This window comes from Notothenia rossii, assembly GCF_949606895.1.
Source record: "Notothenia rossii genome assembly, chromosome: 6".
Taxonomy (NCBI): Eukaryota; Metazoa; Chordata; class Actinopteri; order Perciformes; family Nototheniidae; genus Notothenia; species Notothenia rossii.
In genome coordinates this window covers 37,494,567-37,514,776 of record NC_136909.1, presented here as the reverse complement: position 1 = coordinate 37,514,776, position 20,210 = coordinate 37,494,567, and the positions used below count along the sequence as shown (strand labels likewise).

General features: G+C 41.1%; 2 protein-coding genes across 5 annotated transcripts in view; both read left to right on the top strand.

The window, feature by feature from the left end:
• Positions 1-438: 438 nt before the first annotated feature.
• LOC307044575 (uncharacterized protein) lies at positions 439-1,978 on the top strand (the record flags this gene model as incomplete). The annotated part of the gene is made up of 4 exons (XM_079689885.1): positions 439-777; positions 1,031-1,186; positions 1,357-1,836; positions 1,924-1,978. 3 exons carry the CDS (start codon positions 439-441, stop codon positions 1,627-1,629), a joined length of 768 nt encoding a protein of 255 aa, XP_079546011.1. The 3' UTR covers positions 1,630-1,836; positions 1,924-1,978.
• A 14,813-nt stretch (positions 1,979-16,791) lies between these two features.
• prdm6 (PR domain containing 6) overlaps positions 16,792-20,210 on the top strand; it is a 157,877-nt gene continuing 154,458 nt past the window's right edge. For 2 of the 4 annotated variants that reach the window (XM_079690584.1, XM_079690587.1), the window contains exons 1-2: positions 16,792-17,253; positions 18,783-19,436. In XM_079690584.1, coding sequence (XP_079546710.1) covers positions 18,788-19,436 — 649 coding nt within the window. In that variant the 5' untranslated portion in view covers positions 16,792-17,253; positions 18,783-18,787. The remainder of the gene's footprint in view (positions 17,254-18,782; positions 19,437-20,210) is intronic. The other 2 variants (XM_079690585.1, XM_079690586.1) reach the window with 2 other exon arrangements.

Sequence of the window (20,210 nt, the reverse complement as noted above, 5' to 3'; positions counted from 1 at the left end):
GAACATCCATTCATTGTGTGGACAGACCACAGGAACCTGGTCTACATACAAACTGCCAAACGACTAAACTCCCGTCAGGCACGCTGGGCATTGTTTTTTGGGAGGTTCAACTTCACCCTTACCTACCGACCTGGTTCTAGAAACCTTAAACCTGACGCATTGTCCCGGCAGTTTGCAGTGGATCAGGATCCCATAGCTCCTGACACCATAATCCCCGCTACCAGAGTAGTGGGCGCTGTAACATGGGAGATTGAGAACTCAGTGAGGAAGGCACAGAGAGACCATCCAGATCCAGGAAAGGGTCCTGCTAACCGTTTGTTTGTACCTGACTCTGTCCGCTCACAGGTTCTCCTATGGACCCATGCTTCCCGCTTTGCCTGCCACCCGGGTGTGAGTCGGACCCTATCCCTCCTGAGACGACACTTCTGGTGACCTTCTATGGAAGCGGACTCTCGAGCCTTTGTGCTGGCCTGCACGATTTGCGCCCGTAGCAAGTCTTCACACCAGGCTCCTATCGGTCTACTCCAGCCTCTCCCAGTCCCTAGTCGTCCCTGGAGTCACATCGGCCTAGATTTTGTTACCGGCCTCCCGGTTTCACAGGGTAACTCAACCATTCTCACTATTGTTGATCGCTTTTCCAAAGCAGTTCATTTTGTGCCTCTTCCTAAACTCCCCACAGCCTCTGGAACTGCTGACCTCCTGGTCAATCATGTTGTCCGGTTCCATGGCATTCCAACAGACATTGTTTCCGACAGAGGGCCACAGTTCATATCTCAGGTATGGAAAGCATTCTGTCGAGCACTTGGAGCATCTGTCAGTCTCTCCTCAGGCTATCATCCTCAGACTAACGGGCAGGCCGAAAGAGCCAATCAGGACCTTGGAGCTGCACTTCGCTGTGTCACCTCCCGGAATCCCACCTCCTGGAGCTTACATCTGCCCTGGATTGAATACGCTCATAACTCACTGTCTAGTGCTGCTACCGGTATGTCCCCATTTGAATGTTCTCTTGGAGAACCCCCTTTGTTCCCAGCCCAAGAGGATGAGATCGCAGTTCCCTCTGTCCAAGCCCATCTCCGTCGTTGTCGTAGGATTTGGAAGGATGCCCGCTCTGCCCTTCTCCGCTCCGATGAACGCAATCGGCATATTGCAAACCGCTACCGGACCGCAGCTCCCCAGTTCCAACCAGGTCAGAAAGTTTGGCTTTCTTCAAAGAATATTTCTTTACAAGCTGAGTCTAAGAAGTTGAAACCACGCTTCATTGGCCCCTATGTGATCGAGCGCATAATCAATCCATCTGCTGTTAGACTCAAGCTGCCTCCCTCTATGAGAATTCACCCAACCTTTCATGTGTCCCAGTTGAAACCAGTGTTGTCCAGCCCTTTGTGCCCTCCAGCCATCTCCCCTCCACCCACCCTTGTTATTGATGACCACCCGGCCTACACGGTCCGACGGCTGTTGGACATTCGCCGCCGGGGCCGTGGGTACCAGTATCTGGTTGATTGGGAGGGTTATGGTCCTGAGGAGAGGAGCTGGGTGTCCCGCAAGCTCATTCTATGTCCCTCTCTCATTCGGGACTTTCGCAGGGACCACCCAGATAAGCCTGGTGGTTCGCCTGGAGGCTCCCGTTGAGGGGGGGGTACTGTCACAGTCCAAACTGTGTCCCTGTTTGTTCCCCTGTGTGTGTGTGTGGAGAGGGTGTGGTGTCCCTTGCAGGCAGCAGCCTGATTGCTCTCACCTGGCCGTCCGACTCAGCTGTCCCTCATCATCTAATCAGGACACAGCTTATCTACTCCAGTCTCCCAGCAACTCACCGCCAGATTGTTTTCTACACCAGTGGTATTACATCCTCCTGGCTGCCCATTCAGTTATCCTGTCTGCGTGTAAATCCGTACTCTTTGTAACTAGTTTCTCTTGTGTTTCCAGTGCAATCCCTCGGCCATCATCCACCAGAGCTTCCAACCAACCTGCCTGCTTCTTCCTGCATCCTACTTGCCTGCCTGGTAATCAGTCCAGCCTCTCACTGCCTACCTCCACTCCGGACCTCCATAATCACCAAACCTGCCTGAGTCTCCGAAACAATAAACCATTTAAACATCTTCAGTCATTGCCTGCGCCTGGGTCCTGTTTAAAACATAATCCTAACACAATCTTCCTATTCCAATCCCAAAAAACTATTTTCCATCTTCTCCACCCTCTTGGACCCCCCCCCCAAAGCCCCTTCCCTCTCCTCCCTTCTGTCAAGCGACTTTGTTAACCACTTTGAAAAAAAGGTTGATGATATTCGTTCTTCTTTTTCTGACTCACCTTTACTCACCGCTGGGTCACCAGACCCACCCTTCACCTGCACACTGACCTCCTTCTCCCCTCTCTCTCCAAGTGAGGTTCTTACCCTCATTACCTCTGCCCGTCCTACCACCTGTCCTCTGGACCCTATCCCCCCAAACCTCCTTCAGACTATCGCTCCTGATATTCTACCGTTTCTCACCCATTTCATCAACACTTCTCTAACTTCTGGTCACTTTCAAAACAGTCTCAAGGAGGCAAGAGTAAACCCTCTCCTAAAAAAAAACACTCTCAACCCGTCTGATGTTATAAACTACAGGCCTGTCTCTCTCCTCCCGTTCCTGTCTAAAACACTTGAACGCGCTGTCTTTAAACAACTCTCCTGTTATCTCCATCAGAACAACCTTCTGGATCCGCACCAGTCTGGTTTCAAGGCAGGTCACTCAACAGAAACTGCTCTCCTTGCTGTCTCTGAGGAACTGCACATGGCTAAAGCAGCCTCCCTCTCCTCTGTCATCATCCTTCTGGACCTGTCTGCTGCATTCAACGCGGTGAATCATCAGATCCTCCTTCGCACTCTCCAAGAACTTGGAGTTTCAGGCTCTGCACTTTCCCTTCTCACCTCATACCTCAAAGACCGTACCTACAGGGTAACTTGGAGAGGGTCAGAGTCCGACCCTTGTCCATTAACTACAGGGGTCCCACAGGGCTCTCTTCTTGGTCCCCTCCTCTTCTCCTTGTACACAAACTCGCTCTGATCTGTCATTAGCCCGCATGGTTTTTCATACCACGGCTACGCTGACGACACCCAATTAATTCTGTCCTTTCTCTGCTCAGAGACCCAGGTCGTCACACGCATCTCTGCTTGTCTAGCGGACATCTCTCGGTGGATGTCTGCTCACCACCTCAAGCTCAACCTTGACAAGACTGAACTGCTTTTCCTTCCGGGAAAATATTGTCCCACTTTTGACCTGACAATCAACATCGGCACCTCTGTTGTTCCCCCGACTCAGACTGCAAGGAATCTGGGTGTGATCCTAGATAACAAACTGTCCTTCACTGCAAACATTGCTGCTACAACCCGCTGCCGCAGATACACTCTTTACAACATCAGGAGGATACATCCCCACCAGAAAGCGACGCAGGTTCTGGCCCAGGCTCTCGTCATCTCACGCCTAGACTACTGCAACTTCCTCCTGGCTGGTCTACCTGCATGTGCCATCCGACCTCTGCAGCTCATCCAGAATGCAGCGGCTTGTTTGGTCTTCAACCTTCCTGCATTTTCCCACACCACGCCGCTCCTCCGCTGCCTTCACTGGCTTCCAGTAACTGCTAGAATCCACTTCAAGACACTGGTACTTGCGTACCATGCTGCGAATGTATCTGGCCCTTCCTACATCCAGGACATGGTTAAACCGTACACCCCAGCACATGCACTCCGCTCTGCATCAGCCAAACAGCTCTCTGCACCCACACTGCGAGAGGGACCCAAGTTCCCGTCAGCAAAAACACTTGGGTTTGCTATCCTGGCTCCAAAATGGTGGAATGAGCTCCCCATTGAAATCAGGACAGCAGAAACCTTACACATCTTCCGGCGCAGACTGACTCTAAAGCCAGTTGAGTAGCACTTGAAATGTTTTAGCTCTATGAAACCTGATGTACTTATATGATTCTGTTTTCTTCAAGGTTGTATCTTGTTGGTCGAATGCACTTATTGTAAGTCGCTTTGGATAAAAGCGTCAGCTAAATGCAATGTAATGTAATGCACTTTAGACCTTCACCAATACTTATTTCCAATAACACAGTGTATCCGAAGTAAAAATCAAGTGTATCTGTCCAGTGACCCATCCACTCCATAATTGAATGGGTTCTTTTGTTGCCTAATCTACACCCTTACACAAAGTTCAACTAAAATAGGAAAACAAGGCTTTTTTCACGTGGAAAATCGTACAATAGTGACGCTATTTTTCACAAATACTTAGAAATTTGTAGCTGAGATGGAAATTAAGGCAGGGATTAAAGATGGGTGTGTTCAGAGGAAGGGCACTGAAGGTAGGAGAATAGGAAGTGGGAAAGCTATATTTTCATATACATTTTGGACAAAATCCACAGGATGAGGTCCAAATGTTTTCCTGTTCACACAAACAGATGATTAGCATGGTGAGAAGTATTTACATTGGAAATATTCCGTTTGGTTCAGGCAAGGCAAAATGCTGATATCTTAGAGCCACTATTTCTCAAATGAAGCTTTCAGGCTGTTTCACGGGAGCTGGACTCCATGTAGCTCCCTGTATTTTAACCCCTGTGGATGCACTAAAATATAAATATTTTTCCATCCTTTTGATAAACTGTGATATCAGTTAAATGCTTCATGTTTATTTTAAATGTGATCAGCAGCTCTGCAGTGTTCTCACATGCAAGAATACACCACTCTGCTAAATGAACCCTTGTTAATATCGTGTTTTTTCTTTTCCTGCAGCCGTCTAAATAATTAGCTTTTGTTGTAGAAAATGATGAATTTGGGCAGTTAATTTATTGATCGGCCCTCTCCTCCGATGTGCTTTGCTTTAGAAAGCCATTAATCAATGGATGAAAACACCTAATTCTACACCCGCTCTGCCTTTTCCTTTTTTTATAGCTTTTTATCTCCAGCAGCCACAATGTGGAAGAGAACTGTAATTATGGACAAATTATTATGATGATGATGATGATGATGATGATGATGATGATGATGATGATGATGATGATGATGAAGTCGAAAAATAATACTTTCTGGAATCTTACAACAAGTAGGTCCTTACATTACAAAAATGAACGGCAGTTTAAAAAAATATACAGCTCAAATAACAGGAAATATGATAAAACATAGATTACAGATCAAATATCCCATCAATTCTGACCGACTTTATAGAGAGTTAACATTAAACAACCCTTAGAAAATTGTTTTAATGCGTTAAAAGGTATATTCATTTATAGTTCATACATCTATTAACATAAAGCTTTGCCAATTTGATTTGTCTAGAAATACCTGAAATATAATTTGAATAATCAAATCAGGCTAGTTTAATTAAAGTTTACCTTTGAAGTTAAGTGTCACATCTTATTTCCCTTTCACCAAATATCTGATTTTTTTAAGCAAATATTCAACATTTTGATTTTTCCTGATCGATGCACGTAGGAAAATTATATATGTTACAATGTGGAACCAAATTAACGTAAAACACCTGAAATCATTCCTTATAGGGGCCCTATTCTGCCTTTTGGGTTTACCCTTTCCTGTAGTTATATATGTTGTGTATGTAAATGGTCTGCAAAGACTCAAATCCTAAGTTCCTTCTAGCTTTATTTACTGGAAGAGCTTTGTCTGTCTGATTTTAAAGTGCTGGATTAAAAAGGAGCAAAAAGACGTAAGAGTAGACATAAACCTAATTTTTCTTCCTTTAATGTCAGAACCTGTCTTTGTTTCATCCACACACACTTTCCTACAAATCCTGAAAATACACTTAATTTGTAAATAAGTTTACATTGCCTAATATTTAATAATATATGTTCAGTCTTGAGTTACATCAAACTAACTAAGTTACTTATAGCTATAGCCATATATAGGTGAACAAATCTGTTTAACTTATACTGGCAGACCCGGGATTCAAACTCCCAACTCAGTGAATTCCCCATTGGCTACCGTCAACCCTGAACTTGAGCTTCAGCCAATCAGACGGTCTATTGTTGCTCCACATTCCTCTGGGCTGAAAAAGTTGCCGTAAGCTGACGAGAGTTCATTTTCAGACACTTATGTTTGTGTGCTTGTTCGTTATCAATCCACCAGAGATCCCGAGGATGACAAATGGGGCCTGTCAGGGCGACGCCAGTCATAACAACGCACACACCGTGCCCCCCCCCCGCCCCCCCCCCCCCCCCCCACACACACACATTTATGTTTTCAGGCATTTAGCTGATGTTCTTATCCACAGCAGCTTACAATGAGTGATATACAGACACGTACTGTGTGTTTGTGTGTGTGGGTGTGTGTGTGTGTGTGTGTGTGTGTGTGTGTGTGTGTGTGTGTGTGTGTGTGTGTGTGTGTGTGTGTGTGTGTGTGTGTGTGTGTGTGTGTGTGTGTGTGTGTGTGTTAGGGAGCAAGAGAAAGCAGCAGACTGGTGGGAAAGCTTGGAGTCGTGGATAACAAGTCAGACCCAGAAAACACAATGGGGTTGACTGTAATCTGCACACACACACACACACACACACACACACACACACACACACACACACACACACACACACACACACACACACACACACACACACGCACACACACACACACACACACACACACACACACACACACACACACGTAAGCTAGATAAAGCAGCTGAGGTGAGCTGACAGCAGGATGACCTGCTACATGACCAGTAATAATACAAATAATCAGTGGTGGAAGAAGTATTCAGATGTTTTACTAGAGTAGTAGTACTATACTGTACATTATTATCAAAATTCTTCATTAAAAGTACAAGTACTGCATTCAAATTCTTAATGAAGTAAAAGTACAAAAGCATTGTCAGCTAAATGTCCTTAAAATAAAAAAAGTGTGCAGAAATAAGGCCTTCATGTGTGTATATAATTATATTTAGATATTATTCTTGCTTTAAGTAGAATTTTACTGTTGTACACAAACAATGTTCTGATGGGCCTTTGTAAAGTATTTAAATAATATGACTCTTTTTTGACTTAAAGAGTTTGTTCCCTTGAAATATAGTTTCATTTTTAGAGATGTGTTTTGTTAATAGTAGCTTAAACTGTTAAATAAATGTATTGGATTAAAATTACATTATTTACCTTTTAAATGTAGAGTAGAAGTATAGCATAACATGGAAATACTCAAGTAAAATACAAGTACCTCAAAATTGTACTTAAGTACAGTACTTGAGTTAATGTACTTGGTTACTTCCCTCTGATAATTATACATTTTATAATGATAATCCTAGTTGCACCATTGACAGATCAGCTCAAAGCTCCTCAAGATAAATGAATAGAAATATGAGAGGCTTCTCAAAATCACAGTTTTACCTTTCCTGAGAAGAAACCTTTGGTGCTTGTGAGACTGATGCCGCTTTTTTTCTCATTAGCAGAACGTTGTTACCGGTATATTTCACCTCTTCTGGCTCAAACTGGTATTTGAAAAACCTACAGTATAGGCATAAGTTCAGAACAAGTATCCCAGGCTAGTAGGTGGCGATGAAGTCTACAGCAACAACACACCACATGTCAGAGAACAACATTCTGAGCATGCGTCAGCTTTATTTCCTTTGATGATAGTAACTTGTAAAAACACAACAATTGTAGCCTATTATTTATTAATTAAAAGCTTTTCAAAACCTTACTCTTCCACTTTTTTTTAACAATTTCACGGTACATGACCCGAACCAAACGGAAACAATCCGTTAGTTTGTCATTGGCGTTCTTGTTTTAGACGCATGTTCAAGCAATGGGAAAAAAAAAATTTAAATGTGTTTTTTTACAGAGGTTTAAATGCTGGAAATAGGACAGATGCATAAGGCAGTTGTTTTGATTTGTTTTGACGTGCGCTGTGGCGTTGTATTTTGGCCTTCAGAAGGTGCTTTAAAAATCTATTTTTAATGACATACATTTATGTTTGTGTGTGCTGGACATTCAAATAATGCAGAGTAATTTCAAATTATTCTCAAATTCAAAATTTGTTCGACTTCAGAAAGCAAACCATTCTGACTGTTATGACGTTTGAGGGATGTTGAGTCAAAATCGGACGAAGGATGTCGTGACTTACATTACATTGCATTTAGCTGACGCTTTTATCCAAAGCGACTTACAATAAGTGCGTTCGACCAACAAAGTACAAACTTGAAGAAAACAGAATCATAAGTACATAAGTACATCAGGTTTCATAGAGGTGTGACACCATCTTGTTTGACATCTAAAAGACAACCCTGTCTCCTAAAAATTACGTTCCCACAGAACTAAACTGCATCCTCAATTACGTTTAGCAAAAAACGTATTTTCTCCCACGTTACGTTCGTTATGAACGTATCTCAAATACGTTTATTTTCTACATATCTTCTAGAAACATATTTTCTCCCACGTTACGTTCGTTATGAATGTATCTTAAATACGTTTATTTTCTACATATCTTTGCCATTTATTGTCTTGCTTATAATAATGATAATAGTGATTTATAAATATCATTTTAGAGCACACATTTTAAATTGAGAATCGGGCTCGATATATGGTTAAATTAAAATCAGTAGGCGAGGCTGTAATTTTGCCAGCTGTTACTCTCATGAGCGAGGCAGAACATAATAGTTTTAACATGCCAAAAAGCTGCTGTGTCATTTATTGCACCTCAAACATTAAAACAAATCCAGAGTTACGTGTTTCTGTACTTCCTCTAAGAAGGAAGGACAGTAACAGAAGATCTCTGTGGCTTAAGGCTTGATCGCCGTTCAAATGACAGCGTTGGTTTCCCCAAAAGTGGACGGGGCTGTATATTGACGTAGATTTTTCTCTCATCTATTATTCAAAACCACTCTATTTATTCTAACGTAAATTATATGCCAGTGTTTTATCTTTTTATTTACTTGTTTTTATTTTAAATCGTATAGTTTCGGACTTTTTTTCCCGTCTGTGAGGAAAATAAATGGGGCTTAGAGCCTCAAAATACTGAAATCTGTATTTTAGAAAATCTTTTTTTCCTTCTAATTTGTTATTCTTTTCTAAATAACACACTGTTATTTACTCAACAATAACACACAATTATCCTTGTTTTTATATTTTCGTTTAATTCTATAATCTTGGGCTTTTTAGCATGCCTTGTAGCCGTAAATGGTGCACAGCTGATAGAAAAGGACTTGTAGTTTTTAAAGATATTACTGATTGTCTTTGAATATAAGAATGTAAATACTGAGTTGAGAGAATAGTCAGGGGATTTGGGTGATGGGAGACACATCTATGGAATCACAATTTCAATAGCTTACCATTAAATGACGGATATGCCTTTCTGTCTGTGATGTTTTACAGATTAGATATTATTGTGTAGAAGTAAAACATGAGAAATAGTACAGCAATATCCTGTAAAATTATGCAACAACATGAATAAAACTACACATTTTTAGATGTTATACATAAGTGTCCTACACTAATAATACAAAGTTATTATTAGTATGCTGTGTGTACCTTGTGTGAACCGCCTAGTGGTTAAAGCATGTTATTGAATTATTTTAGTTGAATAATGTTATTTTTGTTGAATAATGTTACTTGATAAAAAAAATATTAAGAGTACATACTTTCATAGGGGGAGAGTAGAAGGTCAATGATAGAAATATACAACATACAAAATCAAGAAGATACTGTAAGTGATCTCTACAATAAAACAGTTTAGTGCACGATGTACAAAGATATTAATATGAGGATGTGCAAAACAGACAAACTAATTAACCTTTATTAACACATTAAATAATACTTTAGGTTAAGGTCTTCTTTCAAATAATAAAAAAGCTTTGGGGGTATCAATCTACAGATAAATATTAAGCGTGACAAAGTACTTAACGTCTAATATATTGCTTTCCTGCAATGTTATGAAGAACTTATTTTAACTGATATTATACACATTAATTATACTCTAATGTATGTAGATATTATAAGAAATGTGCAGAATTTGACAGTTTAATGGTGGAGGTATACACACATATTGATAGATGTCTTGTAATGCACTGTTGAGGAATCTGTGACCCACGTTTTTCATTCATTGCATAACTACACTGTAGTTGTGTATATGATATGTCAATAAACCTTAGAACATCTTGAAATCTTGAAAGGGATGTGCAAGATAGCAATTATATACCGTTTTTAATTAACTATTAGAAGAGAATAATGAGTAATTAATATACTTTATAGAGATCTGCAGATAAATGTTTAGTCTTCTCAAGCACCAACTATCAAATATCTCTCCTGATTGTTGGCACTTGACAATCACCTATCCCTGAATTTTACTCAGGTGTAACTAAAGTCGGCTTTAAGGGTTGTTTGTATTTCACAACATTAATCAGAATCTGCAAAGTAACTAAAATTAATGTAGTGGAGTAAAAATACCAGGTTAACCTCTGAATTGTTGTGGAGTAGAATTACAAAGTAACAATGAGCTGTCATGTGGGTATATATTAATGCTGCCCATTATGGATACAAGTGATTTTCACCCTTTTAGTAATTACATGTTTTAAATTTGTACACACCAATGTGTTTCCTATCGCCTAAACCTCCAAGGCTGTACACAGTTTAATACTGTCAACTTCTAATTTTGGGAAAAACGAAAACGTCTTTAAACTACAATTCCCAGTAGAGATGTGCCATAGAGAACATGTTGCGAAACACAATAGCCAGCATGTGTAGTTCTGGGGGGGCGTTCGAGTCCAGTTTTGAATAGTCTGCCGTAGTTTCGTTCCATTTCAAAGAGCTTGGCGCTCGGCGTAACCTTGGCGCACTCCAACATCCAATCCCAGAGCTTGAAGATTAATCACGGGGTTTGTCAACGGGACTGTAGTCCCAAACGATAGCTGGGGATTATGGGTAGTGTAGTGTCTTCGGCCATCCAAAACTGTTTTTTTTTCTCTGTGACACCACATCTGGCGTCACAGAGATCTTCTGTTACTGTCCTTTCTTCTTAGAGGAAGTACAGAAACACGTAACTCTGGATTTGTTTTAATGTTTGAGGTGCAATAAACGACAGCAGCTTTTTGGCATGTTAAAACTATTATTTTCTGCCTCGCTCATGAGAGTAACAGCTGGCGAAATTACAGCCTCGCCTACTGATTTCAAATGTGTGCTCTAAAATGATATTTATAAATGACTATTATAATTATTATAAGCAAGACACTAAATGGCAAAGATATGTAGAAAATAAACGTATTTAAGATACGTTCATAACGAACGTAACGTGGGAGAAAATATGTTTCTAGAAGATATGTAGAAAATAAACGTATTTGAGATACGTTCATAACGAACGTAACGTGGGAGAAAATACGTTTCTTGAAGATATGTAGAAAATAAACGTATTTCAGATACGTTCATAATGAACGTATCGTGGGAGAAAATAAATTACTAAATAAACAGGGTTGCTAAAAGAATAAACTGCTATTTCACATAGCGTAATTTACTTTAAAAAAGCTTTTCCAAGCTAATAAGTGAGGTAAATGTTGGCAAACAAGTCTGTATTTATTCCACTCTTCAATAGCTTTGTGGCTGGCTAGCATGTATACACTTGCCAAGCACAGTATCTCATCAATTATCACAGAAAGCAATCCCTTTATCAAGAAACTTGAATTTTGCAAGGATGTGTGGATGATTTTGCCATGGCACTTTTTGATTTTACCTTTATGACCCCATGATATCTGCCTGATTATGCTCTGCCCTATAGATGTATGGAGTCAGTTGCTATTTGTTTTATTCTATGTATAGTGTTGTAGTGGTGCCAACAAAACGGCAGGATCTAGGGCTCCTCACAACATACAGACTTGCAGGTAGGGCTGGGCGATATGGTCTCTAAATTATATCGCGATATTTACTGACTATATCGCGATACACGATATATATCGCGATACACGATATATATCGCGATATTCTGAAATTTCCTCTAAACCACATACATTTTTTTTATTTAACCCCTTGATGTTTACAGTCAAGCCAGTATTATGATTCTAGTATTCCCTGCAACATATGTCTGCATTAAAACATTGTTATTTATACTGTCTTCATTCGTGGTTTCTATTAAAACGATTTTAACCAACACACAAAAAATATATACTTGTATAGGCCCACAGTTAGCTGCAGTCTAACGGTTATATTAGCCTACATATATTTGCCTTGAGTAACATTAAGGAGGTTTGGGTTTTTTGTAGCCTCACAGTCTCAGTCACACAGGGTCTGCCACTAACTTAACATTGGACTGAGAAACTGTTTTATTGACAGTCAGTCGATGTGCACATCAGGCTACAATATAGAAAGAAATGTGGCTCATAATGTTGGCTAACTTACTTTCTGCTTCGTCATTCTGTACCATACGGGGGGTTCTGAATACATCTGTGATTTTAGCACATTTCGCTGCCTCCTTCTCGCGTGCTTTTTTCTCCCTTTCCCTCTCTGCACCACCTTTCCTCCTTTTTTTCACGGGATGGGGGTCCATCCTTCCACAATTATTAAGGCTGCCGGTGTCAGCTCAGTCGGTCCAGTCCACACTAATGCAAACAGCAGCGCGCTGGTCTCGTGAGAAACGGAGTGGAACAACCATCTTCATTATTCTCCTGAAATGTAAATGTGCACAATGGCTAGTCTGACAGGTGCGTGGTTCTCGCTGCGCCTCATACCGGTGCGACTTTATTTTGGACACCTGCCTGCCGCATTCATGGATTTGGCTTGCAGTCACCGCATCTGGGCTGAATTAAACACGGGCCATGTCAGCAGGCCACATCATATTATGCCAGCGTTGCATTCACAAGACATGCAAAAAAAAAATAACATGTTGTGCTAAGGTTTAAACTAGCTAACCTTTCTTTCGCTCTCCTCAAAACAAATGCCTCACTGTGCGTGTGTGTAATGTTTGTGTGCAAGTTGGGCGGGGCCTGCGTGTGTGCCTGCGTGTGTTACTGTGTATATGAGGGAGAAAGGAAAGCTCATTTTGGCCGCGGCGGGAAACTGATTTGACAACATAATACTCGATGTTCACGATGTGGTCATTTACGACATCGCATGTAGTGCAATCCACGATGTATCGTGTAAACTCGATATATCGCCCAGCCCTACTTGCAGGTCAGACCAAGCGCTCTTTTGCACTCAAGTTGGTAAGTAGAAATAATTAAAGTAGATCCCTGACCCCTTACCCATCCTTTTTGAAGTTGTGTAAGAAGCCGATTGGTTGGGGTCTATCTTACAGTCTGCTATATGGCGCTGGGCCAAGTCATGAATGACTATGTTGTTGACGTATCAACACAGGGGCTATCTCGTTATGGCTTAGCCGGTAGCGTGAGTTATCCACTTGGGTTCTTGGCTGCGCGCGTCGGCGTGTCAAAGCGTCCTGGGGCCTTTCACTGAACCCAAATTGCCGCCCATGGTTAGGCCGGCAACTTCCTTGTTAGTCTGCTTACTTCTGGAGCCATTTTCTAAATAAACTCCAGACAATATCCAGAGAATCAGGACTGCACATTGTCCGGAGTATCGCTTTCACTTGACAGGAGACTTTCCGTGTCAGAAACATTCTAAATAACTTAATAAAACTATTTTTGATCAGAAATATGCTGAATTACTGGAAATACTCCATTTGGTTCAGGCGAGGAGTAGTGCCTGGATGTGCAAGATGCAAGACAAGCAGTGAATTTCACTGCGGTCGCTATAGCCAGTCACTGTTTGGTCATGAACAACCTCTCTCTCTTGTCGTTCCTTGAATTTGTTGGCTTTTACTGATAAGAATTCCCAAATCATCTCTTCAATTTCAATTCAAGTCAATTTCATACAGTCTTCCTGTAAACATCCCTCTTTTTTTTGTTTCTTTTCTTTATGTTTTGTGTCAGCCACAAAGGAATTTTGATCAACAAACCTACTTGCTTGCACTGAATTCTCTGGGCATTAACGGCTCTGTTCACTGACGGGCTGAATTGGACATCAAGTCACCTAAGCGGTAAAAAATGGCGTACGGCAATTTCTACGCAATTTTTGCGATTTATAAAATACTAACTTGATGGGAAAATGTGCGGTCCTCCACGCAAACTCTAACCCATGCGTACGCACTAAGCACAACAACGGGAGAGACGAGAAACTGCAACACCGTTGGCAGAAGGAAGAATGGAGAGAAATATGTGGAAATAATACCATAAATAAAATGTTACCTCTCATTTATCATTTATGAAGAACTCATTTTCAAACATTGATTAAAGCCAATCTTAAAATGATTAAACAAACGCCTGTTTGAGACTCCTCAGTGCACACAAAAACATAACTTGGAGAAATAAATAAATACGGATATGTTATTTAAAACCACCTCGAATATGTTGTGTTAATGTTATGAAATGTTTTCTCATAAATGATGCGGTAAGCGGGAGGACAGAATTACGTCTAAACTGACGCCGTGTTGCATTTCTATAGGTTGTAGATACGAGCATGGTTTCATATACTATCACGTTTAATCGTGTTTTATGCCGTTTGCCAAGACTTGATAAGTCGCGCGTAAAACACAGGAGTTATGGAAACTAAGAGCACCATATGTGGTCAATTGTACAGCTAATATAACACAACACATTAGTTGTATTTCCCTTAACTGGTGGATTATGGATATATAGTTGCTGATCGAAAGCTGGAAAACAAACTACCAAATACAAAAAAAATATTCAGATCCAGTCGTCATGACTCCACTCCGGAGGGATTCCCCGATAATTTCTTAGTTTCTCATCAAGGGGGGGTCTCCTGTCCCCGGTACAAACACACTGCCTGAGGAAGGTTAGGCTATGTGTATTTTTTTTGTCATTAACCTTTTTCGGTTATTTATTTATTTTGGTGACGATCCGACCTCCATGCTGCTACTCTGGTTCAAACTGCATCCACCCAACAATATGATTTATCTCCACCTCCCCAAAAGAACCAAAATCTGACACGGTGTGAGATGTCTTTTTTAGCTGTTCTGTCGTCATTTCCTGCGATCTTCTTCATGCAGTCAGTCAAAATGAATGAATGAATGGGAGTTTCTTTGACTATTTATAGGCAAATATGGGCGTTACGTGAAGCCCGCAAAAGCTACGCCGCATTTCGAGTCGATTGGGATTTATAAAGGGAAACCGGCGTAGGAGGTGCCGTACGCACTTCCCTCGCCGGTACACAATGTTTGGTGAATCGGAAAATGTCGGAAAATGTCTGTACCTATTTTTTTGCTTTGTACTACGTAAGCAACCTTCCCACGTGAATCCTACGCAAGGCGTTATAAATGAGGCCCCTGGTAGTTTAAAGTTTCTTTAGTGTCCAGTCCAAATGAATTGGACAGTTGCATTCTCACATACGTCTATATCATGTGTGAGAGGGGCTTTTGAGTGTTTGTGAATGGTGAATGCTAGTCCAAAAATTAGAAGAGACCATTTAACATGAAATATGATAATTAGCAAAGAGGTTGGTCATTGTTGGTCATGTTGGACAAACTAAATTACAGTGATTAATGAGACTGCTTACTAGCCAACTTTATAATCCCGAATGCGGTCCCAGCTGTGTGCATCACTCTTTACTGTGCCTGTTTCCATGGTGTTTTGAGCTTCTTGTAGCATTTTGAACTTGCAGGGTTTCGTTTTAGTAAACTCTGCGCATGTGTTGTCAAGTTGGTGAAGATGTTTCTTCATTTGCATGTGTTTTGGCACATTTGTGTATTTATATTTGCATAGTTTTTTTTAACATGCAGCCCGTTCCTCCTTATAGAAATGTTTTGGGCCGTAACATGTTTGCCCCTGTTGGCTACCGTACAAAACATTTCATAAACACAGGACCCTATAACATTTTAAAAGGCTGCTGAGTATTAATTAAAATGTTTTTAGGTAGTCTTTCTGAAAAACCTTTGTGCTGCGCGTTTTTCCACATGAAAATGTGTTGGGCCATTGTAGCGTGTTTGCACCTGTCGGCCACCATAGCACAATTTATTAGAAACTTTTAAGAAAGTAATGGCTTACATTCTATGGTTTATCACTAGTGATGGGGTGGGGGGTTGTCCGGTGCCTTGCTCAAGGGCACCACGGCAGGGCCCAGGAGGTGAAATTGTTGATTCCTTCTTCTGGTCTGTAAGAGGAATGCAAAACGGGTAAAAAGATTGTTTTTCTTTGACAAAAAAAAAACAGCAATACTGACTCATTCAAAACTAAAATGAAAAACAAGTTCCTTATGTCTCTTTAGCCTATGCAATTCAATAATGTGCGGACAGACAGTATCTTTATCCTTTGAATAAGCGTATCTATATAAGATATACAATACAAACATAAAGACAACACAGAGCTACTGTTCAAGAGCTGCAAAGCCCATACATTACATTTTACAGTCTAATCAACCTACATAGAGTAAAACACACAGGTTATGTGTGTTGATCATATAGTGTCAATAAACATCATTAAAATCTAATTTAACTGAACTGTATCTGTACAGGAGAAGAAACCCGAAAACCGAAGGGGAAGGCTGAGACTTGAGAAAAGGAACACAGGAAAAAAGAAGATGGGGAAAAGAAAAGAGGAGAAAGGCAAGAGTGAGAGTAGAGAAAGAGACTGAGGGAGAAATAATACGTGTGTATTAGAGGGGTGGGGGGACTGTAGGAGATAAGGGGAGGGTAAAGGGCAAGTGAATGGAAGAGAGAGAAGGAGGGAGGGATGGAGGGGGGAGGGAGGGAAGGAGAGAGAGAGAAGCTCGCACAGCAGTCGCTTCGGTAGTTTTGGCTCCGGAGACGCGCAGGACGCAACGAAGTGTCCCGGCTCCCATCGATGGTTCACCGCAGCCCGGAGGAGGGAACAACCTTCCACCGCTGCCCGGAAATCAGCGCAAAGGATACGCAGACACTCTGACCGCAGTAAGCCTCATCTGCGCTTCAACAACTTTCACATAACATCCCGAGAAACTCCGGGGAAACCCAGCGGAGCGTTCCCACCTCTCTACCCGCCCACCACTGCCTCTATTCGGCCACGGACAGCACGCCGGACCGCCGATCTGACCTGGACTTAACCGGACCTATTTATTTATTCTGATGAAACTTTTGTGCTCTGCGAGGTTAACAGCGTAAACTTATCCGAAGTGTGCGTGAGTGCGCGTGAATGGTTTGATTGCTTTTATTTGGTGCGTTTTTTGCGCTTGGCGTGCGTAAAATCGGCGCTAAAACATCCATCCGAGACCGAGACAGCGGAGCAGAGCAGGCTGAAGTGGAGGGCGAACCAGACTAAAGTCAGTTTACACAGTAATTTGTTGGCTATAGAGCTTATACACATTGTATGTCTGAGAAATAGCGTTTAAACATGCTTTTTATTCGCCAAAATATACTTTTCTGGTAATTATTTTGGCATAGAATAGAAAATAGATTTAGAAATGTGATAATGTGAAATTATATATCCTCACGAAAGTATTAAAGTTATAAGATAATTTTATGAAATACTTTTTCTGCTAGAATTAGTCATTCTGATACTTTAAATGTGATAGAATGTACCATATGTATTACAGCTTTTAAAGATTTAAATAGGGTCAAGTGTAACTTTATTTACACACGTTTATCATAGAGGTAAAACAATAGTGTCAGAGAGAACTGAAACAACCTGTCTGCATCTTAAACTCAAATAGAAACATACTGTATACTAAACTATTTACCAGAAATATTCAAGTGTATTTATTTTAATCAGAAACATATGAAAGTTGATACTCAGTTAAAGTTAAATCCAGGCTGTTAAAATGAAGAGTACCAGACCTAATAAATAGTTTAGAACTACTGGAAACGTTAACATAATGTCAACATAGGGGCTACATACTGTATTGGTAATTTACCAAAATGTAAATTTAAAGTTAGATTTCTACGTCTAATTTGATCCTTTTTAGCTCAGTTTGAAGCATATATTTGAGAGTCAAGGTCATTAACAGTAAGGAAACTATGTGAAACCAGACTGCGCTAAATGCATACAATTCTATAGAAATTAAGAAACATTTATAATTAGGCTCATGCACCAAATAATCACTTTAAATATTGATTGTTAAAATGTAAAACTTTAATTTGAGGCTTTTGTATGTTTGTTTTTTGTTTTTGTTGATTAAAAAATCTCAATGTATTACAATTAACAGTGATTCATTATACACTCTATCATGCATTGAGATTTTCATTTATGATCCACCACATGTCTCAAATTGACACAACAACATGACCACATGACCAGACTCAGGAGAATAAAGATGTATGTGCATGTTCAAATTCTGCGTTTCATGTGTTCATGTTGCAGATTTCACACAAACTATATGTGGTTCAGGATGAAACAAATTGCCTGAGGTGCTCCTTTTTAATCATGAGGTGAAACCCTTAAAATCAGGTGGAGACCTGCGATGTGGCTCAGCACCCCACAATGAGAATTTAATGTGAGTGATGAGGCCGGAAATATGCTCAGCATTAGCTTCACACCTTGGGAGTACATTTAATGCTAACACACATTTTTATTTATCCTATAAAGTCTGAAAATGTGATTTTAATTTGTAAATACAGAGATGTATGTGATATATTTGTCTCAAACGTGATAAATCTCTCACCCTAAAAAAAATTGTATTTCTAGATGTTCATCTTTCTGCCAAACTTGACACAGTTTTGTGTTTACTTCCTTAAATCCACCGTGAATAGATTTGATCCGCTGTGTGTCCCTTACATGTCTACATCCTGCCCTGGCCTCTTTAACAATGATTGACACCTCCTCCTCTCTGCTTCCTACCCCCCCTCCCCCCAGCAGCCATGCTGAAGCCAGGTGAGCCCAGCGGCTCGGCCTTCCTGAAGGTGGACCCGTCCTACCTGCAGCACTGGCAGCAGCTCTTCCCTCAGGCACAGCTGAAGGCTCCTCTGGCCCCCCTGCCTTCACCTGACCGCCTCTCCATGCCCATGGACAGCCTGCGCCAGTCCCGCCTGCACAGCCACCTCCTGGCCTCTTCGCACTGCACCTCCTCTTCTTCTTCTACGGCCTCCTCAACGCTTTCGTCTTCAGTAGCTGGAGCAGCTCTCACCCCGTCCTCCTCCATCTCCATCTCGGCGGGGATCTCCCAGCTACCCGTCCCCCAGCAGATCGCACTCTTTGGGCAGGCGTTGGCCCCGGTATGTGGAGGACCTGGAGGAGGAGGAGGAGGAGACCACATGATGGTGGGGCCCCCGGAGAACCGGCAGGGTCACAATCCGATGGTGGGGCTTCTCCATCAGGCCAAAGAGCTGAGCTGCGGGGGGGTCGGGGTGGTGTCATCCAGTGTGAAGAGCAGCTGTGGAGGAGAGGAGGGCGGAAAAGGAGCGTCGGCCAGGTTCAAGCTCACGTCAGAGGAGCTGGACTACTACCTGTACGGACAGCAGAGGATGGAGATCATCCCTCTGAGCAACCACACAGGAGAGGTCAACAACCGTACGTACACACACACACACACACACACACACACACACACACACACACACACACACACACACACACACACACACACACACACACACACACACACACACACACACACACACACACACACACACACACACACACACACACACACACATGTGGTTACGCTTTTATATTCCTTAATCCTCAGATAACATTCCCAAAAGGTCATGGATTGTGTCCCTGGTGGTCAGCCGTGACTTTTGACCTTTTGTCACTATATTTTAACTTACCTAAAGTTCCTGTAATATTCATATAGTAAATAACATTCCCACATAGTGTTATATTGTTCTCTGTTATGTTCAGCAGTGAGTTAGTACCTTGTGACGTTTGATTCTTATTTATACAATTATATAAATGTAATATAATAAAGCAGAAACAGAAATATTTATATTATTTTTAATTTTAGTACTTCGGTAATATTCCAATAATAGTTGGTAGTGGTAATTAATTGCGTTGTTGTAATTTCAGACAGTGTTTTTAAGTATTTTTATAACTACATAATTGTTGTAATATATTTCTACATAGTTCTTATATTAGTTTATTTTCAGTTTTGTATGGTTTATTGAACTTCAACTAAGCTGTTTTAATAATCTTTCAAATACAAAAACATAATTTAAAATTATAATTTCCCGACAAGCTATGTTAAGTTTTGGTCAAAGCAGCTGTAAATTCATAATGACTTTATATAATATTTTATCCTCCTAAAATATTTTTCATTTAGCATTAACAACACTACTCACAATA